The sequence below is a fragment of the Tamandua tetradactyla genome, chromosome 23, assembly GCF_023851605.1.
Source record: "Tamandua tetradactyla isolate mTamTet1 chromosome 23, mTamTet1.pri, whole genome shotgun sequence".
NCBI lineage: Eukaryota > Metazoa > Chordata > Mammalia > Pilosa > Myrmecophagidae > Tamandua > Tamandua tetradactyla.
Window position 1 is genome coordinate 26,170,423 of NC_135349.1, and position 24,954 is coordinate 26,195,376.

Genomic DNA, 24,954 nt, shown 5'->3' on the forward strand with positions numbered 1-24,954 from the left:
GCACGTTAATCCTCCGGGTTACCTTGTCCGGCGGAACCTTAGTCCTGCAATTCTGCAGGGTGGGAGGGGAATCCTATCGGAGCAACACTTCCCCGGGCCCCGCTTCCTTTTACTAGCTCCACTGTATGGGTGGTTTGTGTCTTGGGATTGGGAAGCTTTGAGAGAGACTGACTCCTATTGGGCCGTGCTTCTCGGGCTAATTGTATTTGGGCTAAAATGCAAATTCCTCACTCTGGCCCCCATCACACCCCTCTCATCTCCCACTGTTGTCACTAGTTGCTTGCACTGAAGCTGATCTCTTGGACGGTGAACGTGCCAAACTCTTGTGCCTTAGAACCTTTGCACTTGCTTACTTCCTGCTGAGAATTCTCATTTCTCAGTTCATCCTGGCTTTCTCCGTTTATCGAGGGCTTGGCTCAAGTGTCACCTCTTCAAAGACTTTTTTGAGCACCTCAGTGTCTTAGACCCCTATTTGCTTTCTTCATAGCACTCTTTACGCTTGCACCTTTTCCTTTTATTTATTTAATGTCTGTCTCCTCCACTGGACTCTAGGATCAAAGATTACAGGGACCTTACTTGTCTTACTCACCAGAGTCCCCTCTGCACCCAGCACAGCGACTGGGCTTTATTGTAGGTGGCCAGCAAATATCAGTGGGCCGTGTGGCTTTCTTGCTCTCTGCCTCCCCTTTCCGTGTTAAGCTAGGGAAGGGGATTGAAGAAGCAGCAAGAGTCTTGCAACAGTGGAAAGCATCTCTATTAAGTTCTACAACCCGACCTCTCTTGCATACAGCTATATCTAGAGTAAGAGCCTCAGAGGACAACTAGGCTTTCTCATAAGATCCTGAAGAGGGATTGTTCCAGGCCTTAATTCTGTGCTGCGTTCTCAGGCCAACCTTTTCATCTCCACCACTCAGGCAAATATATTCTCCTGTTTGCTGCTTAATTTTTAAAAACTGACTTTCTGGGATGACATGGAATGCAAAATGGATTAGGGCACTAATCTGAATGGGTCCCATGCATGCGTGGAAGCTTGACGTTCAGACCTGGGTTCAGGTCCTGACTCCACAGTTTCCTAGCTGTGGGACCCTAAGCACAGCCTCAACCGCTGTGGGCCTGTTTCCCCATCTGCCACATTAGGGTAATATTTGAATCTGCATCCTAGACTTGTTAGAAGACATAAATGACATGGTGGGTATACAGCCCTTAGCATTTTGCTTTGTCCTAAATATTAGTTTTATTATTAAGTGTTGTAGTTTCTCTAAAGAGCTCTAGCTTTGGAGGCTGAAAGTCCAGAGCGCTAGGTTCACTGACCTTGGGCAAGTCCTTTCCCTCTCGAGCTGAATTTCCCCACTTACAAACTGTGCATGGGGGGTAGTGACTTGGTCTAACACATACATTTTTTAGTCCAAAGGTTGGCAGCTAGAGGGATAGATTTGGGCCCAGCACAAAGGAGGCCTGCCTGACAAAACATCACATTGCGCATGAGGCAGTGAGCTCCCCGTCTCTCCCAGTTTATTGTGTAGAATGCCAGAGCAGGAAGGAACTTCAAACAGCTACACCCCTCATTTTGCAAGTGTGGAAGTCAGGGCAGTTACTCAGACACAGTGATCACAGACCAAGAAGCCTACTGCCCTCTGCCTCCTGTCTGAGGCCCTCTCCATCATGCCACCCGTCCGGGATGTTAAGCACAGGTCACCTCCAGAAGACATGGACGATAGAGACACATGACACTGCTGGGTTCAGCCACGGGCCTGCCAAAAACCAGCTGTGTGATCTTGAGGAAGCAGAGCAGACACTGTTGGAGCCCCCCTGGTGTCTCCCCCACACCAAAGGCTGCACCACCACCACCACCCCACCCATCCCCCCCCCCCCCCCCCACTTGGCAGACTGAGGGCTTGTTTCCTGATGCAGCCAGGCCAGGTGGGGAGTGCTGGAGGGCGTGTGACCCTGAAAACAACCCTTGACTGATGACATCTGGGAAGCTGGTGAAAAAGTCGCAGCTCCTCGCCCTCTGGAGGAGTCACACCAGGTGCTCTGTGTGCATTCTCCGGAGCTCACCAGTAGGATTAAGCCCTGGTTGTGCACACCCTTTGATAACACATCCTTTATTGCCTCCTTCCCTTCCCCACTCCCTGCCAGGATTCTCTGGGATCCTCTCCTAAGTCAGCTAATCACATTGGAGTCCTCGACTCAGGGGAAGTTAAACAGAGCCCTCAAGTGACAGCCCGTTGTGCCTCCGTGTCCTTGCTGGGGCGCCCTGAGGAATAAATGAGTTAATGAGTGTAAAGCACTCACGATACCGCCCAGCACTAGATTTGTTTAATAAACGAAAAATAAAGAGACAAAGAGCCTTTATTTTTATCGCAAAACTCTACCCTCTCCTACCCACCCTCTTCAGTGTACAGAGAGCTCAGGTGATAAAACAATCTTTGAGACACACACAAAAAGGCACTGGCCTCTACCAGGTCCCCGTGTTTCCCAGCACCTGAGACCTGGGCCAACAGGCAGGCTAAAGGGGGCCACAGTCCACCACCTGGGTGGTCCAGCCGGGGCCACATCTGGGACTATCCTCTCTGTGGCTGCCAGCAATGGTGTCCTGGGGAGACTGGCTCACCCTCATGTAGCTGGGCATGTTCACTCCGGGGATCCCAGCCTTAACAGGAGCCCCCCAGCCTTATAACTGTGTGGGCACAGGCCAGCCAGGCCTCATTGCTTTGGGAATCGCCATTTGTCGTGTCCTTCTCCAGTGCCCCCTCCTAACCAAGAACCCCACCTACAGCCCAGATTCTGCCTCCAGCGTCAACCCTGTGAGGCTTTGCCAAATGAACGGGCACCTCTGGGCCAAGGACCACCCTTCCTGGGCCTCAACGTCCCGTGTTTCCCGGGCTCTCTCAAGCCTTCTTAGTTTGGAGGCTCAGGCTCCCCTCAGTGAAGTGGAGGCAGCTGACCCAGGATCCAACCGAGACAATGGGCAGCTGAGTCGGTGCATAAGATGCCTTGGGCAGGTCTAACAGGGTCAGTCAGCCGGAGCGGCTGGGAGAGAAGCGGCCGAGGTGCCAGCATAGGGGAAACAAAGCTCAGGCACCCAGCTGCCCTCCACCCCCATGGGATGTGGATGCTGAGCCTCGTGGGGAGCCTAGGCCAGTGTTGGGGGGGGGGGTGTCTGGTCACCATAGCCCGGTGTCTGGCTCTCTGAGTCTTTCTAGTCTTTCCTGCAAGCCTAGCAGCCTCCCAGGGGGAGGCGTTTCCCCCGATGTGGCTAACCCCAGTCCTCAGCAGCCAGAGGCCGCGCTCCTAGGAAACACTCATGCATGGGGAGCCAGCAGAGCCCACGGCCTCCACTTTGGGGGGCTGACCTGAGCTTTCAACAGCACTGGGGTCACACTGGGACAGGGGTGAGGACTTCCTCTCCCCAGAGATGCCCAAGGGGGCCGGAGATGCCGGGAAGAGGCTGGCCTCCCGTGGGACTGCACCCAGAGAGGGCTCCTGGGCCCACAGGGGGCTCACCAGGGGCAAGGCCCTGTCTCCACAACAGCAGCCACAGCAGGCACCGGCCATGAGAGCCTCGCCACGTTCCTCCTGCCCGTGACACTGCTTCAGGTGGCCACACAGGTGGCAGGTAAGGGCTGAGTAGACGATGCTGCCGCCCAGGTCATCGGCGAGGGGGTCCACAGCCTGCTCTGGGCAGGGTGGGGGCTTCTGGCTGTCCTCTCCCTTCACCACCGGCTCCAGCCCGAGGCACTCTGGGGAGCTGCTTGGGAGGAGGGAGGTCTCAGGGCTGTGAGGTGGCTCGGTGCTCAGTCCAAAGGTGAACTGTGGGACAGGGACTGGAGCAGGGGCCTCAGGGCAGCCAGGATCGAGGTTCTGGAAGGGCTTATAGCCTCCCTCCCCACTGCTGGCCTTGACCCCAGGTATCCCCGGGCAGGCGGCACTGCCAGTGAGTAGGCTAGAGAAGGCCTTGTAGCCAGTCTCTCCGGAAGGGCCAAAGTCCACTGCCCTGCCGTCTTGGGCCCTGCCCTGTGTCAGCTCACATGTGAACTCCCGATAGCCGCCTACGGGGGCCGTGGCAGGGGCAGGGGCTGCCCCGTGCTGGAGGACACTCTGGCGGAGGATTTGCTCCCAGGTCTCCGGTTCAGGCTGGCATGAGGCGGGCAGTTCGGAAGGCTGGGGGCCCCAGGGGGGCGTGGCGGCCCCCTCTCCCAGGTGTTCGGCCAGCTGGGGGTCTGAGTGAGGCTCTCCAGGTCCTGGAGACTGGCTGAGGAGGTCGCTGAAGCTGCGGTAAGCAGGGCTCTGGGCTACGACGGCAGGCATCTCCGTGAAGGCCAGGCCAGAAGAGTTCAGGGTCAGGCTGGCTGAAGGATTCGGCTCCGGGTCAAAAGGCTGCTCCTGGTCCTGGGGACAGGCCTCTCCAGGCCCTGCACTTGGGAGCTGGGCCCCGGGCTCCTGGGCACTCCTGTTTTCTGAAGGTGGGCAAAGGAACGACTCTCCCGGGCCAGGTGGGCACAAGCCCCCATCTTCGTCCCCGAGGAGGTTCAGGAACCAACTCTCTGTCAGCCGAGCCACGATGCCCTCCCTGCCTTTCCAGAAACTGTCCCCAGTGTTCTCAGGTGACGAGCAGACGCTCCCCTTATCTTTCTCCTCTTCCTCCTCCTCCTCGCTCTCCACCTGGGCCTCCAACGGCTCTGCACACCGCACCATGCTGATGTTCTCTGCCCAGAGGACCATCTTGTTGACCTCCACGGGGCACCAGCCTGCTTTTCCAGGGCCTGGGAAAGGCCCATCTCTGGCAGCCTTGGGGGCATCCTCATCCCTTTCCTTATCATGCTCCAGCAAACAGGGCAGGAGCTTGTTCAGACAGGTCTCCCAGTGTCTACAAAAGCAAAGAGAAGTACGGTCAGGGTTCGGTTTTTGCCACTTGAAAAACTCCTATTCGTCCTTGAAAGCCCAGCTTGAAATCACCCTGGACCGAAGTCTGTCTATTGCAGACCGGCCTCCTGACTTTAAAGTCAATCACCTATCAATCTGTCTACCTCCTACCTGGCTAGGGACGCCTCGAGGGAGGGCCTGTGTCTGACTTTGGGATTTCTAGAGCCCAGCAAGAGGCCTGGCTCTAATCTATTGAATAAGTAAAAGTCTTTATCAGAGATGATGACATTTAAAATATTTACCAACACTGTAGCATAAGCAATAACTGGTTAGAACGGACACGGGGTCCTGTTGCCAGAGCAGGGTCCTGGAGCCCCCTGCTGTGCCAGGTATAAACACTTTAGGGATTGTGGGCAGGTCTGGGAGGCCGCAAGGGAGGGGCTCGGGAAACTGGGGTGGTGATGGGATACTTGAGGACTCAGGAAAGTGGCTATTTGCCAACCAACAGGCAGTTATGTCAAAATAATAACAATAGGCACAGTGATCCTGAATGTTTATTATATCAGCCTTGCTCGGGCCAGGCTGGGCATCCTGACCCTTTCCCCAAGGGGTTTGGCATGCACCGGACCCACAGATGTAACCCAGACTGCCCTTTCCCCGCCACCCCTCAAAGCCCATTGTCACAGGACAACTGCCAGGGACAGGAAGGCAGTCACGGGGGTGGGTGTGCACCCCAGCTCTTGAGGTGGAGCCCACTGCCTCACTTCCATCTCCTTCCAAACCCCACCCCACTTAGGCTCTGAGTTCACATACGTACAGGCACTTGGCTGCTTTCTGACCTTGGGACTGCTTGCCCCACAGCGACACCTGAAACAGAGAGAAACTCGATGAAGCAGCCGAGTGGCTTCTAGCCCGGCCTGGCATGCAGGGGTGCTCAGGAAATGTTTGCACTGGACACAGTGTAAGGCTCGGCAGCAGGCAGGCCTACATGCAAATCAGTTCACATAAGCCCCGAGCCTGGGGGACTCGCACAACACTCCTAGGGGTAGGGGTGGGGACTGGGGAATCCCAGAGTGTCCTCCAGCACGGGGCAGCCCCTGCCCCTGCCACGGCCCCCGTAGGCGGCTATCGGGAGTTCACGTGTGAGCTGACACAGGGCAGGGCCCAAGACGGCAGGGCAGTGGACTTTGGCCCTTCCGGAGAGACTGGCTACAAGGCCTTCTCTAGCCTACTCACTGGCAGTGCCGCCTGCCCGGGGATACCTGGGGTCAAGGCCAGCAGTGGGGAGGGAGGCTACAAGCCCTTCCAGAACCTCGATCCTGGCTGCCCTGAGGCCCCTGCTCCAGTCCCTGTCCCACAGTTCACCTTTGGACTGAGCACCGAGCCACCTCACAGCCCTGAGACCTCCCTCCTCCCAAGCAGCTCCCCAGAGTGCCTCGGGCTGGAGACTGCTCTGACCTGAACAGTGATGGGCGGCACGGGCAGCCACACTCTTCTGCAGCTCCTCCCAGCCCATGAACCTGGCTCAACCGTCTGCCTTGCTTTAACCAATAGATGATAGTGTAACTGACACTGCTGCCAGTGCTGGGCCCAGACCTCAAGAGACCTTGCAGTTTCCCACCCTCAAGAACGGGGCTACTCTGTGCATGAGCCCTGGCTGGCCAGCTAAGGGACAAGTGGCATGGCTCAGGAATTTCCACTGCCCCAGCCCAGAGTCAGCTGCCTGCCAGGCCTGTGAATGAGGACCCTGGGACTGGTCAAGTAAATCGTGATCCAAATACCCATGGCTGGCACCCCAGCCAGATCAGGCCCACCGCCCCCCCCCCCCCCCCATTCCTCATTGAGCCAAGCTGAGCCCAGGATCTATGCCCACACCCCTACCCTGCTTCGAATTGCTGAGCCCAGCCCATGATGCTAACCTACAGAAGCACTAACTACATAAATGGTTAAGTCTCTACATGCTGGGGTGATTTATTACACAGCGAAAGTGAACTGATACATAAATGGCATGCACGTGCGGGACCCTGTAAATTGTACTTTCCACACATTATCTCAATGAATTCTTATATCTACCCGAACAGGTAGACACTACTATAATCCACACTTGACACATTAGAAAACTGAGGCTCAGAGAGGTTAAGCAAATTGCTCAGACCCTCACTGTAGGAAGCAGCAGAGCCAGGACTCAAAGCCAGCTCCATTGGACTACAGAGCCTGCCACAGAGTTTCCTGGAGAACTGGGGACAGTGGGACCTTGTATTCTAGACAAGGCCTATGAAGAAAGGCCCTTACCTTTCCTTCCTGGAGAACCCTGACATGCTTCAGTCTTTCACCCACCCACACGGCAGCACTTGGGGAGGCCAACCCCACCCCCATCTCAGCAGTGGCCACCTGGCTGGTCTCAAGGTTTCCCACTGGGCTCACCAGGTGATGGGTTAGGAGAGAGCACCTGGTTCAATCCAGGCTGACGAGAAACGAGGAGAGATTTGTTCCTCAGAGGCACTTTCCTACTCTTGAGGGAAAGATCCAGGAAGCCAGTCTGCCTCTCCAGGAGGACGCGGAGATGGCAGCAGGCTGGCTCCCCGGTGGAGAATGAAAGGGGGAGTGGGGTGGGGGGAAGAAGTCACGAGACCAGCCCTCAGGCGTCCACCCCAGGCAGAACCATCGCTGTAGAAGCCGAAGGGAGAAGGGTGAAAGCGCTGGGCTCCTAAGGACCATATTAAGCTGCTAAATCAGCCTATTCGGAAACCTGCCTGACTTCTTATTTCCAGTTCCAAAAGACAATGAGCATCCTTAGCATCCTGAATGTTTGGAATCGTGTTTCACGAGAAAGGCAGTGAAACACATTCTACCCCAGTTCTCCCCTACCTGAGGGTCCTGGATGACAATAGCCACAAGGGGGCTGTGGGCAGGGTTGGGAATCTGATCCCACCACTCCTTCTTAATCCTGCAAAACAAAACAGAAGGGAAAGGGTTGGGTCTCCAGATCACAGACAGGTGGATGCTCCTCCCATTAAAATGATCATGGTCTTAATACCTATTATGTGCTAGACACCATGCCAATTGGTTTGGGCAAGTCCATCCACCGAACCCTCACACCGGCCCTATGAAATAGGTTCTGCCCTCAACCCCATTCTACAGATAAGGAGACTGAGTCCACAGAGGTGAAGTGACAGCTGGGAGGTGGCAAGGCTGAATTTAGGTCCAGGATTCTGGAAGGTCCCAAACTCATCAGCCAGCCCCCAGGGATTAGGAGAGACCTGAGCTGCAGAGAGAAGATTCTGGGTTTCCTATTAATGATCCCATCCCTGGAGCAGCTGAGAGCAAGGAGCCAGGGAGAGGCCTGAGACGGCCTGGGAAGCTGAGGGAACCTATGGAGAAACACATCCCTTCTCTCTCTCCTGGTCTGCCTGGGGCCACAGCGTGTCAGGGCTGGAAGCAAAGGTCCTCAGGTCACCTCTGCCCACTTCTTTACTCTTTCAATGTGTATTTATTTGAGTGCCTGCTATGGACCATTCACCATGCCAGGCCCTGGGGACACCACAGTGAGCAAGACAGACAAAAATCCCTGCCCATGAGTGAACAAATGGACAATAAACAGAGAAAGAAATTTTCCAGCCCAGCCTGGCATACAGCATGAATTGCATCATTCGTTTATAGCAGTAAGTATCATGAATAAAAATATAGATAAGTGGACAGAGAGAAGTGGGGAGTACAATCAAGGAAGGCCTCTCTGAGGAGGTGACTTCAGAGGAGTGACTGGATGTGGGGGAGGCATGACATGGAGGTATCTGGGGAAGGGTTTTCCAGGCAGGGGCACAGTATGCAAAGGCTCTGAGGTCAGGACCTGCTCGGTGTGTTCAAGGAATAGCAAGCAGGCTGGAGAGCTGGAATATGGTGAGAGGGGATGGAAAGAGAGGGACAAGGGATGGGGAAACTGAGGCTCAGAGAAGGGGAAAAGCCAGCCTGGGGTGTCACAGAGGCATCAGTGATAAGACATGGAAAGGGGAGGGGGGTCTTCCAATCTCAGCACATCTATTATGTGCCCAGCAAAGTGGGGGGCACTTTCACCTATGGGAATCTTCAGCCACCTTTAACTCTTCCATGGTGGGTAGTTAGGACTTACTAGATCCATTCCAGAGATGCAAAGACTGATACTCGGAAACACTCTCACTCCAAGGGCTAGAACTCACAGGGAAATAAGGCTTCTTCTATCCCCCTACCCCATCCCTTATGGCTGATTAAATGGGTTCTCACCATCATCCTCCACCTGCACGGCAAATGCTGGGCTAGCACTGCCACCATTTCACAGAGGAGGAGCCCGGGCTCAGGGAGGTTGGGTAATTTGGTAGTCACTATCAGCTACCAGCATCAGGGCCAGGATTTGGACCCAGGTCTCCTGACTCCATCAGGGCAATCTTTTAGAATTCCTATCTCTTGCCACAAGCCCCTCGAAGTCCTAGCTTCTGCCTGCACCATCCTCTGGGTACCTGGTGAGCAGACATGGGGGCGAATGCCATCTCCCTTTTGCCACAGGAAGATTCTTCCCCAGCCATTCCCCTGGCTGGCTACTTCTCCCTGGTGGGTTCTAAGCTGGAAGAGCCCCTTCTCTGACAGGCCTGCCCCACAAGACTTTTTCCCCCTTCACCCTTGTGTATTTCCTTCAAAGCACGGACCACTTTGGAAAGTCGACTTAGCTATTTGTCAACCTGGCATTCTCTAGCTCCCCACAAGGAAGCAGGTTTTAGCACAGGGCTCTTGTCGGTCTTATTCTTAGCTGTTGCCCAAATGCCTGACATATAATAGCTGCTCAGTAAATACCTGCTGGTGAATCAAAGGACCATGAGTTGACAGATTAGAGGGAGAATCCCTTTCTTGGGGCCAGTGGGGAGAGAAACCTCTCCCACATCCATCCAGAGGGGTGGCTGGGTGGTATTCCATACCCAAGCCCAGGACTCACTTGATAATGCTGAAGTAGCAGGACAGGCAGACGGCCACTATGATGACGCAAGAGATGATGACACCCAGTGGAAGGCGCTCTTCCAAGGGCAGCTCATAGTCTGCAAGTGGGAAGAGGAGACTATGAGTTTTGCTACAGGACGGCCTGTTCTCCATCTCCCAGAGCGGGGGACCGAGGGTCAGCCAAGCATCCCCTGAGACCCTTCGTGAGCTGGCCACTGTCCACCCTCCCATCCATCTCCTCCTCCCCCTTGTGCTCATGCAGCTCTCTCCACACTACCTCCTCCAGGCCCCCAAAGCCTCTGAAGCTCGGTGCTACCTCGGGATGCTGAACTTGTGTTTTCTCTTTCCTGAAGTACAGAGGTTGAGCTCACAGACTGTGGAGCCAGCCTGCCCAAGTTCAAAGTCAGATTCTGTCACATATATCCTTACTGGGTGACCCAGGTCAGGTCCCTTCACCTCTCTGTGCCTCAGTTTCCTCATCTGTACCATGGGGTTAATAACTAAACTTATCTCTAAGGGTTGTTGGGATTTAATATGTGATGCACTCAGAATCGTGCCTGCACGTTCCAAAAGCATTCACTGTTTTTTCTTTAACATGGCCAGCTCCTTCTCCTCATTCACTCATTTGTCACCGCCCCTGAGAGGCTGACCCCGACACTCTCTCTTCTGCTTTACTTTCTTCTCAGCACTTGGCATCATCTGGATCTATTGGTTTTATTTCTGTATTTATTCATTTATTTTGTCTCCCCCGCCCCCAGACGTCAGCTCTACAAGGGCAGGGCTTTCTGTCTGTTCCCACAGCTTGCCTAGCACAGCGCCAGGCACATAGAGGGAACTCAGTCAACATCTGCTGAAATAATTCAGGAGTGTCCAGCACACCATATCCATTCGATAAAAGCGATCTCTCATCCCTTCCTCGGGTCAATGGGAGAGTCAAATCAATCTGACAAAATTTTCCCCAGGATGGACAGTGTGCCTGGCCAGGGCTGGGCATTTCAGACAGAGATGCAGAGAAGACACTGCCTCCTGCAGCCCAGAACGGGAGATGGATGGATCAACTGATACCACAGTGCCGCATGAGCAATACTAGAGGAACGTATGGTGGCCTGGGGTAACTGATGCCCCCGCACCCAGCACTTTAAAGAATCTTTCTTTCGTTGAGTTTTCAACTGTACAGATGATGGAGGCAGCCCACCCTACCCAACAGCTATTTCCTCTTCCTCTCTGCTGACAGCCTGTGCCCATCCTAAGGCTTAAGCCAATCATGATCACCCTATTCCCCTTTCCAGACATTTGAGCTTCCAGCCTCCTGTGCAGTTATGAAAGGCCATGTGGCAGAGTTTTGGCCAAAGAGATATAAGGGGAGATCTTCCAGGGAAAATTCCAGAAAGATTTTGCTCCATGATAAAAGAGAGAGATGCATGAGGTAAACTCCCTTTAGCAGATTTTCTTTTTCCCTTCCTGCTTGGACTGTCATTGCGTGAGGGTATGTGCAGCAGCCATTTTGGAGCTATGAGGAAATGAAGCTAAAATGCCAGCATGCTAAAGATATCACAGGAAAGCAGAAGAGACTAAGGGGTGACATCACTGAGATGTTATCAACTCTGGGGAAGGTCTATTCATAAGACTTCACACTACATGAGATAATTCAATATTTCTATTGTAAAAGCCATTTGCGGCAGAGTTATAAAGAGAAGTTTCTGGGATGCAGCTGCCATGTCAGGGACTACACTGCCCTGTCTCCCTTGCATCAGCGTGCAGCGATGTAGCCAGTTTTCCCAATAGAACACAAAGAGGAAGCAATGGCATGTCACTTCCGTCCTAAGGCTGTTAAGAAATGGGTGTGGGCACCACGCTTTCTCTCCCCCCTTCTGCTGCCTGCGTGCAGATGATTGGATTCTTAACTCAGGGTCCACAACTTCCAGCAAGGTCGCACAGAATTCAGGGGGCTGGGAACTCGGATGGGAAAGAAATTAACGTTTTTATTTTCATTAACCTCTCATTGACATTTAGAATTTCCTTCCATCAAGAAAGGAGGGAGCAAACCACAGTGAGAGCCGGACCTGTGATTCCATTACCAGCAGAAGTCACAGCTATTTCCATATTCCATTATGATATAATTCTGAAATTATACTATTGATGAGCTCTACCAGTCGATCTTGGTATTTAATGTATTAATAAAGAAGCACATCTGTTCCTAGATAACAAATGGGTTTAAAAATACTTTTACATTCATAACTGCACTTCTATACAATCAATTTCCTTTGTAATCATGCATTTGATGCATTTAAGAAGATTATTCAGAAACGGGGTCCACAGGCTTCACCAGGCTGCCAGAGGGGTCCACGATGCAAGAAGGTTCAGAGTCTTTGCCCTAGAGGATGATGCGGCCACGATGAGGTCACCCGGTGGATGGAGCCCCAGTCTAGATTCTAACCACTCAGGACTGCTGAAACTCACAGTTATGCCATGTGACGCTGCTGCTCCACTCGCTCCAGGTGCTGTTATAGTTCTCGGCCCAGGCCTTCACCCATGCCCTGTAGGAGACTCCAGACTTTAGGGCGCTGGCTGGGAGGCGGAGGGTGGTGTCCTGGTAGGTCACATTGCGGACGAGGAACTGGGAGAGGAAAGAGGTGTCAGTGCACCAGTCTGGTGGGAGGAAACCAGCTCCCTCCTGGGGGGTTGTCCGCAGCTGACCCTCCAATGTTTAAGGACCACCAGCTTGGGTCTTTGATTGTTTCCCAATTTAGGCCTTTGCTCCCCACCTCTGCAACTGTGATCATGGTAGAGCAAGGGAAGTCAGGCTATCGATCATCTCTCCCTGATACCCCCTCTGATGAGCCACATCATATTCCTCGGGCAAGTCAATGAAGCTTTCCAAGTTTCAGCTTCCTCATCTGTGAAATGAGGGTAAGAAGAATCTCTACTGCCATTTTCTGCTGTGTGACCTTAGGCAAGTAACATAACCTCTCTGGGCCACTTTGTCCTACTTCTGCTAAACAGAAATAATGAAGGTATCTACATCTCAGGGTCATTGTGAGGATTAAATGAGTAAACACAAGTAGGCACTTAGAACAGGGCCTGGAACACAAGAAGCAATCAAACGATCTTTTGGAAGCATAGATAATGTCAACGCATCCCTCTCCATCATTCATGAACTCCCCAGCTCCAAAGTCAAGCCCAAACTCACTGGCCTAGAATCTAAGGCCCTGCCCAACTAGTTTCCTCTGGGATATGATCTCCAAGGTGTAGGTATACTGTATGCTACCTTATATGTTATTTTTTTTTAAAAAAGAAGGTGCAGTGATGTTGGTGACCTGCCTCTAAGAGAGCCCCATGAACCCTGCCTTGATTCACACCCTCATGTAATCACCTTGTCTTGAGTGCAGGTTGGACCTGTGACTTGTTTCTAACCAGTAGAATACGGAAGACAGGATGTATGATTTAATATAACTGCATTATATTAGACTGTCATGTCTTCTTGCTAGGAGACCCTTTCTCCCTCACTGGCTTTGAGAAGGCCACGTGGCAAGGAATGGAGGGTGGCCTTCAGCCTGCTGCCCACAAGAAACTCACTCCTGCCAATAACTGAGAAAACAGAGAAACAGATCCTTCCCCAGTTGCGCCTCAGATGAGACTGCAGCCTGGCTGACAGCTAGGTTGCAGTCTTGGAAGAATCTGAAGCTGAGGAGTCAGCGAGGCTGTGCCCAGACCCCTGCCCACGGAAACTGTGAGTTAACAAAGGTGTGTTGTTTAAAGCCACAAAGCATGTGGACGTTCTCTCAGGCGGCAGCAGAGAATGCAGTGACGAGCTCTCACACTTGTGTGTTGGGGCACAAGCTCTCTCCGGAAGGAGACACCTGTCTTTCCCTCCTTGCCTTCCCAGCAGGGGATGGCAGCAGCCGTTCACCTCTGGGAAGGGGAGGTAGAGGACGGGGCTAGGAAGGAAACCTATTTCATCCCAGGTCCTTTTGCACCATATGAATTTTTACTTCATGTAAATATTACTTTAACAAGGAAAACTTTAAAAAGTGAAATGAAATACAAGCCGTATTTGAGATTGATTCTGGTGGTAAGTGAATGGGCCAAATCCTCTGCCTAGAGGATCCTTTTCTGTGCTGCTCCCTCTCCTTCTCTGGCCCTGGCAGCTCCTTCCCAGCTCCTGGCAGCTCTGGTTCTGCTCAGGGGTTGGAAGTGGGTTTGGGGAAATGGTCCAGTGCAAAGTGAGCTGAGGGGCGGTTTTTCACAACAAGAAGCAAAATCTCTACAGATCTCTGGAGAAACTGGAGTGGGGCTGGGAGCTGTCTTCCTAAGGCAGAGCTTCTTATGGGATATGAGATGGTAAGAGATCAGGGCAGGAAGAGGAAAATGCTCTCACTCCCAGTGTTTCTTCCTTTCTTAACAAAAAATCAGCAAAAAAGAAACGGCTAGACTTATTTTTCCGAAGGAATTGTATCCTAGAAAGGAGCAGGGAATTGAGAAATGTTTTACTAAGAAGAAAAGAAAAACAAAAGATAAATCAGAGCTTCCAAGGAACTACTTATGTATTTTTATTGCTGTTGTTTGTAATTTTTTTAGCTTTTTTTTTTCATGGGCAGGCAACAGGAATTGAACCCAGGTCTCCGTCATGGCAGGCGAGGACTCTGCCTGCTGACCCACTGTGGCCCGCCCTATTGTTTGTACTTTTAAACAGAGAGGCCAGCTATTCAGGAAACCAGCTCTGAGAAAAACATTCAAGGTAGGGTGGGGGAATGGCACAAGCCATTCAAATCCCAGCTCTGCCATTTCTGATTGTATGATGCTGGACAAGTAATTTCACCTCCCTGAGCCTCAGTTTCCTCATCTCTAAAATAGAGACATGACTATTCTTCATTTTATATATGTTGTGCTAGCACATTACACACAAGGAATGGTAAGTATTATTTTCATAAGCAAGAAATTCACTGCCCAAAACAAACGGAAAGCCTCATTTTCTGCTTTTTCATTCTACTCTCTCTCCCATTGCAGATCACAGATCCCCATAATCCTCAGATACTCCCTGAACCTTCATACCTCCAAGACTTTGCCTATCCAGTTTCCTCTGCCTAACCTCCCCTTCCCTTCCTTCCCTGTCTAGAAAACTCCTATGCATCCTTCAATCCAAATTGAAGGCATTCAATCCAAATTGAAGGCACTGCTTCAATGCACAGGGCAAAACGTCACCTTCTTTATGAAGTGGTGCCCAGAAATCTTCCCAAGGAATGAGTAATTCCATTTCCAGTCTTTCACAGCAAGTTCCTAATATCTCTTCTTAGAATTTATCCCCATCAGCCTGAGCCACAGCTGGTGTCTCAATGCTGCAGCAGCCCCAGCTGAACACACATCTAGCATCTATGCAACTGAGTTCTGTTACCCATACCTCAGGGCAGGTAAATCTCTGTCTCCAGCTCCAGGGTTAATCCTGACTGAGCCTACCAGGCCTTCTCATTCCCTAATCATGTGACTGATTAGAAGAGAGCATGTAGTCAGTTCTGGCCAATGACTAAAGAGAAGAAACTCTAGGGATAAGCTCTGTCCTTGGGGAGAGGTGGGGAGTGGTGCTCAGCAGTCTGTGTCACCAACATTTGACTGGTGGCCTGAGGCCTGGGGCAGCCCTGAGCTCTGCATGCTCACTAAGCCACTGCCCAGGCCTGCTAACCCATTTTATCCCATAGCTAGAACCCAGCCCCACGTCCTAAACCCAGCTGCTGTTTCAGCCACCAGTTCCTGTTGTCCCCTTCCAGAGTTTCCCATGAGGAAACATCCTTGCTCATTCTCAGTTCACCTGGTCAGAGTGGAACTGATCCCACCTCCAGCTCCAGAGGTGGGCATAGGATTCATGGCTGGCCATTCAGAGCCCTCTACCAGCAATCTCTATTCTCCAAAGCCAGTGACTGTTTCAGAGACTGGCATGTGATCCAAGCCAGGCCAACTGAACTTTTATTGGGACTGTCAGAAGAGAAACTTTTTCCACTGAAGCTTTAGGATTTAAGCCTGGAGCTGTTAGGCATGTTTCACTCTGCATAAAGGAAAGACCTGCCTAAAAATGAAGCCAACACAGAATAAAACAGGGGCCTGAGATGGACAGAATTCTTACGTGTGCAACTAGATCCAGCCATGTTAGAAATAAGCACATAAATTACCTTTCTTTCAACCCTATAAATCTAACTTCTCTCTCCTCTCAGCAGGGGAACAGTTGCACAGGGCTGGGACATGAAAAGGAGATTGCTAAAAAAAAAAAAAACTGAACATGCCCCATTCTCTGACACCTGTGTACCTCCTGGTTGCTCTCCAAGCATCTGCTATGTAAACCCAGCTAACCTATTCCTGCTCCTTCCTCATGCCCTGGCCCAGAGCCAGTGGAGAAACCAGACCTGGGAGATGTAAATCAACACCCAACCACCTCCCTGGCCAGGATAAGAAAAGAGGAAGCAGCAACAGAGGCCAACAGGGAAGTCTAAGATACAGTGTCTGCTCCGTGCCAGCCCAGGCATGCCTGGGTCCCTGCACTCAGCACAAGGCATGGCTCTGAGCAGGCCACAGCAAACCTGAAGGCATGAATTATAGACCAGATTGTGGCAAGGCCTGTGGCATGAGAAAAGGAAGGTGATGTTTAACACATAGTCTTAGCCAGGCTGGGGCACGGAGCTTGTCTAGATCACACATTTCATGTTCTCAACAGTCAGATGAGGTTAGTACTTTTATTATCCCCATGTTACAGATGAGGAAACTGAGGCACGAAGAGGTTAAATGACACCACCTCTGGCTAACCAAAATGGTGGCATATGAAGCTTCAGGGTTCCATCCCCTCCAGAATCTTTGATAACTAACAAAAACTGGCAGGGCCATCTTCCTCAGAGCTCCAGAAAACAGTTACAGGGTTGTAGTAACTGGATGAGTGCTAAATCAAGAAAACACAGCTTGAAAATGTAGGAGAGGATCATGGCACCCTTGCTGGCCCCTCTCCCAAACTTTCCTGGGCACACCCGGATCTGGCCTGAGCTCCACTTGTGAGCTCCTGGCCCTGTTCCAGAGAGAATACACTATGGAGCCTGTCTTTGGGTTCCATTATGTGGCAGCTTGAAAGACAGAACCAGAGCACTTATCTCTGGTTCACTATCCCAGAGCATGCCCTGTGGGCAGAGCATCTTTCTCATAGCTAAAGCAGCATAAGAAACAGTCAAATCAAAGTGGCCTGGGGCAAAGGATTCCTAGCTTCAAGACATACCAGAGAGCTCTCCAGAGTAGGGGAAAGACTATTTCAAAGGGAGCTGAGAGGGCATTCAGATTCCTGTAAATAGGAGAATTTCTAAGGCCATAAGCAAACCCAAACTCAGTACATGATGCATGCACAGAAAAGTCAGAAAGGACCTTGTCCTTTTGCCTCTGGCTGATCTTGGTAGGAGTGCTAAATTCTGAAGCATCAACCCAAACACAGTCAATCTGCAAAGACTGTGATAGGTGTTTTCTGTGTTGCTTGTTTTTTGTTAGCTCCTGGCACTACAGCAAATCTCTGTCATATCACTAACTGCATACAAACATAAGGAACAGACAACTCAGAGAAACAAGAAATGATGGCCCGTCAAAAGGGACAAGAGAAAACATTAGAAACAATCAACAAAGAGCACCGGACCTTGGAAATATGAGACAAAGACTTTAAAGAGTTAGTAACAAGCCCAAGGCCACACCGGCAAGTGGCAGAGCAGCTATCTGAACCCAGCTCTGGGATTCCGTTGCCCATGATTGTCCAGATATTGTCCTTCCAGTAGGAATGTGAGGAAGGTGAGTTTGGGGTTTGGGGAAATCCTGGTGGTAGGAAATGACCTTCTTTCTGCACCCCACCTACAGCTAACAGAAGGGCAGGGAAGGCCAATCTACGTGTTCTGCCTCTGCTATAATTTATTAGCAGTTTCCTTTAAATCAACTCCCCCTTTCATAAAACTCAATATACTTATTTTAAAAGGAATCCCACTTTCGCTACTGGGAATGGAGACTGAGGATCATGTGCCCTGAACATCTCATAAAAACAAACGCAGTGAAAAGCAGCAACATCATTACATGATGGGTGTACTTGTTCCTCAGGGCAGGTCCTAAGCCTGACCTGAAGCCCCTTTCTCTTCATTCATACAAGGGATTAGTCAACATAGCAGCTCAAATGAGACATCCTCCTTGACTCATCAGGATGGGGAGGAAACAGACACAGAATAACCATCTCACGTTGTGACCCAGGCTATCTAAGTGTGTTGTCAATGGACCATCAAAAATCCCCCAGATGTCATCCAAAGCCCTTCCTTCACAGAAGGAAGGCAGTGAACGAAATTAATTCCTTTCTTTTCACAGGAGGGACTGGGGGCCCAGTGTGGTTAGGGGACAGCCCCAGGTCACACAGCCAGGTTTCTAAATCCTTGGTTTTCTGTCCACCTGTGGGGATCTGCCCTCCCAAGCTTCCTGCTCCAGGAGCCTGAGTCTCTGCCTGACCACAGAGAGTGACCACCCCTCACCCCCAGCACACCACTTACATCTGTGGGGTCGTTTTCATTTGAAATGTTGACCAGGTAGGTAAGTTCAGGGTACAGCAGATCCTCAGAAGCATAGGGGTTGATCCACGTCAGCAGCCATGTGTCAGAGGTGTTTCTGTGAATCGTGAGGTTCCTTGGGGCTCTGGGTTTGACTGTGGGAGAAACATTGCCAGAGTAAGGAGCTCCTCCAGGTAAGGGGAGAAGGCGCAGCCTCTGCCCAGGTCCTGGCCTTACAGAACCATGGCTCATTTAGATTTTCAGTCGACTGTACTTCCATAGTATGTTTATGGATACCATGCAAATTTAGAACATAACAGAGAATTACAATCATAACACAGATCATAATATTGCTTCAATTGTACTTAGCGCCTTATTGTTTGTTAACTACCTTTCTCCAGTGAATGCAACAAGTGTAAGCCAAAGTAACCCAAACTTCAGCTTTTTCACTTTTGTCCTTTACATTTTTGGTAACACTGTGTATGGTACTAGTATTTACAAAGTATTTTTCTTTACTTTGATTCATTTATTTTTTTCTTAATTTAGTCTGTTTTTAAGCAATCATAATCCATGAGATCACAGGTCTATAATATGCATTAAAATCAATATACAAATATAAAAGTTATTTAAAGTTCATCCACCAATCAATTTAAATAATCTCCCTACCACCAGCAGGTATAAACAGACACCTCAGGAAATGCTGATGGAGTGGTTAAAGGCCAGAGAGAGACCTAGTTTTGAATACTGCCTCTGCTGTTTAATAGCTGTGTGACCTTAGGCAGGTCATTTGCCTTCTCTGAACCACAGTTTATGTAATAGCAAAATGGCGATATGAAGTCACTTCTGGAAACCGAGGCTCAGAGAGGTAACATGACTTGCTTAAAATTACACAGCAATGCATGGTATTTTAAACTCATCACCGCACCCCCAGCAAGTTCATGGGGAATTGCTGCAAGGATTCTAAACAGGATAAGGTCAGAATTCCACGGTCCAGACCAACCAAAGCGGCAGCAGCTGACCCACTGACAGGATTTTCAGTAAGCATGCCTTCCATCAAAGATGGCTCTCCCCAACACTTAAATCCTTGGTCTCTTAAATTCAGGGGACTGAGATGTCTGAGCTAAAGGGGGCCTGATGGATTACAGGGCCCAACCCCACTTCAAAGATGGGAGGACAGAGACCCAGAAAGGGGGAGACACCCCATTAGGTTTGGGGAAAATGTATGAGGCTCCTACTGCTTAGAATCCCTCCCCCTCCCTCACCATGCTGTCTCCCTTGCCTCAGAGGCCAGTCAGGGGTGGGACCACCCACAGCCCCGCCCACCATGCCCCACCCCCACTCACTGTGCTCGCTGGGCTTGAAGGAGCCTCTCCAAAGCAGCCGCTCCCTGGCCTGCAGCTGCAGCTGATAGATGTCCACGCTGAATGGTTTGTCAACCAGCTGCATGTTGCACATGCACACTGAGCTGTTCTTGTTCTCGGGGACACAGGTGAGGCTCCTGCAGGCACAGGGTGCTGGCTTAGGCTGGTTACACTTCGGCTGGCTGCGACACAGCTGTCCCCAGGGCAGGCCTCCAGGAACCCCATGCTCTTCCAGCATCCTGACTGCCCTCACTCAAGGCCCACAACCAGAAACTTGGGCACAGCCAGGATTTTTTGTGGGGACACCAGACTAGGGTAGCCTCCCTTGTCAGCCACAACCCCTCACCACCCTCGCTGTGGCCACTCCTCTTAGCCCACCCACCCCCTGGCTGCAGGCAGGCTCTAGTCCCTGGAACTTGGTTGGTATGCAAGTGCCATGGGGTGGGAAAAAGCTGGTGGCAGGGTTTTCTATTAAAATAACTTATAGCAGCATACGTGCATGCCCAGGGGTCCCACTGCACAGCACCATTCATCCTAGAGGATGCAGGCCTTGGCATGTGCCCTGGGTACCTCAAGAAAACCCTAACAGACCACGTAGAACAGCTACCCCTAACTCATGGGCTAGGTCAGACACGGGCAGGCTTTTTCTATAAAGAGCCACCGAGTAAATACTTCAGGCTTTGCAGACCACACAGCCTCGGTCACAACTACCTGCCTCTGCTTTGGAGACAATATCCAAAAGAATGAGCACAGCTGGGCTCCAATAAAACCTTATTTGTCAAAGCAGGCATCAGGCTGGGTGTGGTCTCGTGGGGGGCTACAGTTTGCCGACCCCAGGTCCAGGCCCGGGTACCATGTGCACCAGAAGATCTCTTAACCAGGGTGGCCCAGAGCTGGTGTGCTGGATACCCTTGCATGCCCTCTAACTGGGGGGACCTGGGTACCCCACCACATTCTGGGCGCCACTGGTAAGAATACCCTGTGGACTGCGGGATATCCCAGCGACCTGCTGGGACAATGGACCCATGTTCCGTGGTCCATCAGCCATCACACAGAATTCCCCCAGCCACAGTCTAGCCTAGTGGTTCTCAAATTGAGCGCCAGGGGTCCACTAGGTCAAACTGTTTTCACAGTAGTCCTAAGACATTATAGGCCTTTTGCACGCTCACCCTCTCATGAGTACAGTGGTGTTTCCCAGAGACTGCGTGATATCATCTCTGAGGACCTGTGGAATATGGGCTTGGGTGTTACTATGATTTAAAAGTTCTCAGTTCTAATTTCTCATACAGTAAATATTGGAGATAGGAGTGCTCTAGACAAGAGCTTTTGGGTATCCTCACTATTTTCAAGCATGCAAAAGAGTCCCGAGACCAAAAAGTCTAAGTCTTGACTGCACCCACATGCTGCCGTGACGGGGTGCTCTGGGCACACCACTGGACCTCAAGACACCCTACTTCTAATACTACATCCAATAAGCTTCCAGGAACTGCATTTAGCGTGGGGCATTCCTGTGCACTGCCTGGACCAGGACAAACCCAGAGGCATCTCGTTGGGGCCAGCCACCCCAATCCCACCTCCAGTTCAGACTTACTTAGTGTCTGTAAAATCCAACTGGTAGACCAGGAGTTCAGTGCGGCAGTCGGTGGGGCTGGCGAGCCTCCACTCACAGGTGATGGTGGTGGCATAGTCAGAGTGGCAGGTGGGCTTCTGCAGGACCGGAATACTCCCTAGGGAGAAAGAGGAGTGCTCTGAGCAGCCGGGAAGTGAACAGGTAAGAGGACGCACTCCACTGAACCCAGACAGAACCAAGGGGACAATCACAAAACTTTGCCAACACAATCCCAGGCAAAATCACGTGCTAATTCATACAGAGCTGGAGCTAGGGCCAGGGATCCTAGGATTGGAAGCCAGCTGGCACTGGGTGTGATGAAGAAATCTCCTTGGACTCCATTAAAGGGCAAGGAACCAAAGGCTTTATCTTATGCAGACTCAACTACTTGTCCTTGGCCAAATTACAGAAATCCTACTGACCCTTTAAGGGTGCTGTTCACTCAAAGCATCTGCCCCGGGACACAGTGAGCTGGAGGTACTGCCATCAATCCAGCTCCCTGGTGCCAGCTATTCTCCCTTTACCCAGCCCCTCCCCTATCCATCCTCCTCCCTTCTCTGCCCTCTCTGTGCCTAGGAGGCTGACCCCTCACTGTCCACATCACTCAGGTTTCCTGACCACTGACTTCAGCTTGGGTTCAGCCAATGGGAGGGAGGAGAGGCTGGAGTCTTGTTGCTTTTCAGCTCTCTCCCAACAGAGCCAGAATTGGAGGCAACAGGATGGTGACTGGGTTTGGTTCCAGCCCAAAGCATCAGCTCTAGACCCTCTAGCCCCCAACCATTAGGCACCGTCTTGCTCCAGTCCCCGGTACCCAGTCCCATCATCCTGAGCCTCCCTTTCTCATCCAACTCCAATCTGCCTTCAAATCACTTTCCCATTGCATCCAGAAGCCAGGCCCCTTTTATCTCCTCCACTGGTCCCAGGCACAGTGACCTCTGGCCGGGCTTACTGCACCACTTCCTCCTCGGCCTCCCGCCTCCACCCTTGCACTGTTCTCCAAGTAGCAACAGCCACACGGATCCTTTTTTTTTTTTTTTTTTTTTTATATTTATTGTTTAGAGCAATTTTGGGCTTACAGAAAAACTGCTCAGGAAGTATAGAGTTCCCATAAACCATCTCCACACCCACCCCTACTTTCCACTATGATTAACCTCTTGCAGAAACGTGGCACATTTGCTACAACTGATGAGTCAGTATTGGTACATAATTATTAACTAAAGTCCAGAGTCGACAGGAAAGTTCACTCTGTGTGGCACGGTTCTATGGGTTTTGGCAAATGCATGGGGTACAGTATAACAGAATCTCTGCAGCCCTAAAAGTTCCCCGTGTTCCACCTAACAGTCCCTGTCCCCCACCCCTACCCCTGAACTCCTGGGCCAAAAGAGGCATGGGGGCAGACCAACGCAGGCATGGCGGGGGTCCGAAGGGAAGCCTCCAGCCCGCCCAGGAGGATAATGGAGGACCTTTTCTACCTGAGCGGGGTGATAAGTGGTGCGAAGTTTTGGAGGATGCAGGACAGGAAAGGACCTTGAGCCAGTGGCTGGAGGGCAGAGGGAGGGAGCCTGTTTTGACAGGGGAGGACATTGAGCTGTTGGTCCAGATGTGGGTGGGGGAATTTCTGGGCCAGGTGGGGTAAAGCGATAAGTGGAATGTTCCATGGCAGAGCCTCCATTGTTTTGTCTCCTATTTGGGGTTCAAACCTATCACTGGCAACCAATGATCCTGGTACTGTGGCTTCGGTTTCACTTTTTCCAGAATGTTGCATAGTTGGAATCATTCAATGTGCAGCCTTTTCAGACTAGCTTCCTTAACTTAGCAAGAAGCACCCAAGATTCTTCCATGTTTTCCTAGCTTGATGGCTCAACTACTTTAATCACCAAGCAAAACCCCACTGTATGGATGTGCCTCGGTTTGTCTGTTTATTCACTTATTGAAGGACATGGTGACTGCTCCCAATTTTTGTCAATTATGAATAAAGCTGCCGTTCAGTATCTGTGTGCAGGCTTTTAATGTGGACATGCATGTCACTCAGTTTGGGGCCTGGATACGTGGCTGCTGGACAGTAAGGCAAGACTGAGTTTAGTTTTGGAAAAACTGCCACATTGCCTTCCAAAGTTGATTGGACCATTTTGGATTTTTTTTAATAAAATAGATCAAAACATATATGCTTGGTATATATGGTAATAGAATAAAAATTTTTTAAAATCCATGGAACGGCACTACACAAATATCGACTATACTTAATAGCACAATTTTAAAAAAGTTCTATTTACACACCATGAAGCCCATCTAACATGTACAATCAGTGGCTCTCAGTATAATCACACAGTTGTGCTTTAAGCACCACAGTCAATTTTAGAACATTTTCAATGCTCCAAAAAGAAAAACCCCATGCCCCTCAGCAGTCACATAGCCCAACCCTACGCGGCCACTAATCTAATTCCTGATTTTATAGGGAAAGCTTTCCATCTTTCACTGACAAGTATGATGTTAGCTGTGGGTTTTTCATACTTGCCCTTAATCATGTGGAGGAAATTTCCTTCTATTCCTATCTTTCAATGTGTTTTATCAAGAAAGGATACAGGATTTTGTCAAATGCCTTTTCTGCATCAATTGAGATAATCGCGTAGTTTCTTCCTCTCAATTCGTTAATGTGCTGTATGACATCAATTGATCTTCTTGTGTTGAATTACACATGCATACCTGGAATAAAACCCACTTGAACATGGTGTGTAATTCTTTTAATATGCGGTTGGATTTGATTTACAGGTAATTTGTTGAGGATATATGCATCTATATGCATTAGAGAAATTGGTCTGTGATTTTCTTTTCCTGTAGTATCTTTTTCTGGCTTTGGCATGAGGGGGATGTTGACTTTGACTTCATAGAATGAGCTATGTAGCGTTCCCTCTTCTTCACTTTTCTGGAAGAGTTTGAGCAGGATTGGTATTAATTTTTGGAATGATTGCAGAATTCATCTGGGGAGCCACCTGGCCCTGGGCTGTTCCTTGTTGGGAGGTTTTTGATGACTGATTCAATCTCTTGTATTTGGTCTGTTGAGGTGTCCTGTTTCTTCTAGAGTCAACGCAGGCTGTTCATGTGTTTCTAGGAAATTGTCCATTTCATCTAAGCTGTCTAATGTTTTGGCATACAGTTGTTCACAGTATCCTTTGACGATTTTTTAAAAATTTCTTTGAGGTCAAAATAGTAATGTCCCCCCCCCCCCCCCGCCATGTCTGATTTTCTTTATTTGCATTGTCTCTCTTTTTTCCTTTGTCAGTTTAGCCAAAGGTTTGCCAATTTTATTATTCTACTCATAGAACTAACTTTTGGTTTGTTTGGTTCTTTATTGTGCTTTTATTTTAAATTTCATTTATTTCTACTCTAATTTTGGTTCTTTCTTTCTGTGTGCTCTAGTACTAGTTTACTCGTCTTTTTCTAGTTCCTCCAGGTCTTTGATTTTAGCTCATTCTTCCTTTTTAATGTAGGTCATTAAGGCTATATATTTCCCTCTTATTTTCATTTGTCACAAGATATTTACTGATTTCTCTTGCAATTTCTTCTTTGACCTATTGATTAAGAGTGTGTCATTTAAACTGCATATATTTGTGAATTTTTCCAG

General features: G+C 50.3%; 1 protein-coding gene across 5 annotated transcripts in view; it reads right to left on the minus strand.

The window, feature by feature from the left end:
- Nucleotides 1–1,916: 1,916 nt before the first annotated feature.
- The window catches only part of IL4R (interleukin 4 receptor), a 47,653-nt gene continuing 24,615 nt past the window's right edge, over nucleotides 1,917–24,954 (minus strand). For all 5 annotated transcript variants that reach the window (XM_077141468.1, XM_077141469.1, XM_077141472.1 and 2 more), the window contains 8 exons: nucleotides 21,315–21,450; nucleotides 19,706–19,860; nucleotides 18,366–18,517; nucleotides 12,289–12,445; nucleotides 9,827–9,926; nucleotides 7,735–7,813; nucleotides 5,684–5,733; nucleotides 1,917–4,870 (listed from right to left, as the gene is read on the minus strand). In XM_077141468.1, coding sequence (XP_076997583.1) covers nucleotides 3,295–4,870; nucleotides 5,684–5,733; nucleotides 7,735–7,813; nucleotides 9,827–9,926; nucleotides 12,289–12,445; nucleotides 18,366–18,517; nucleotides 19,706–19,860; nucleotides 21,315–21,450 — 2,405 coding nt within the window. In that variant the 3' untranslated portion in view covers nucleotides 1,917–3,294. The remainder of the gene's footprint in view (nucleotides 4,871–5,683; nucleotides 5,734–7,734; nucleotides 7,814–9,826; nucleotides 9,927–12,288; nucleotides 12,446–18,365; nucleotides 18,518–19,705; nucleotides 19,861–21,314; nucleotides 21,451–24,954) is intronic.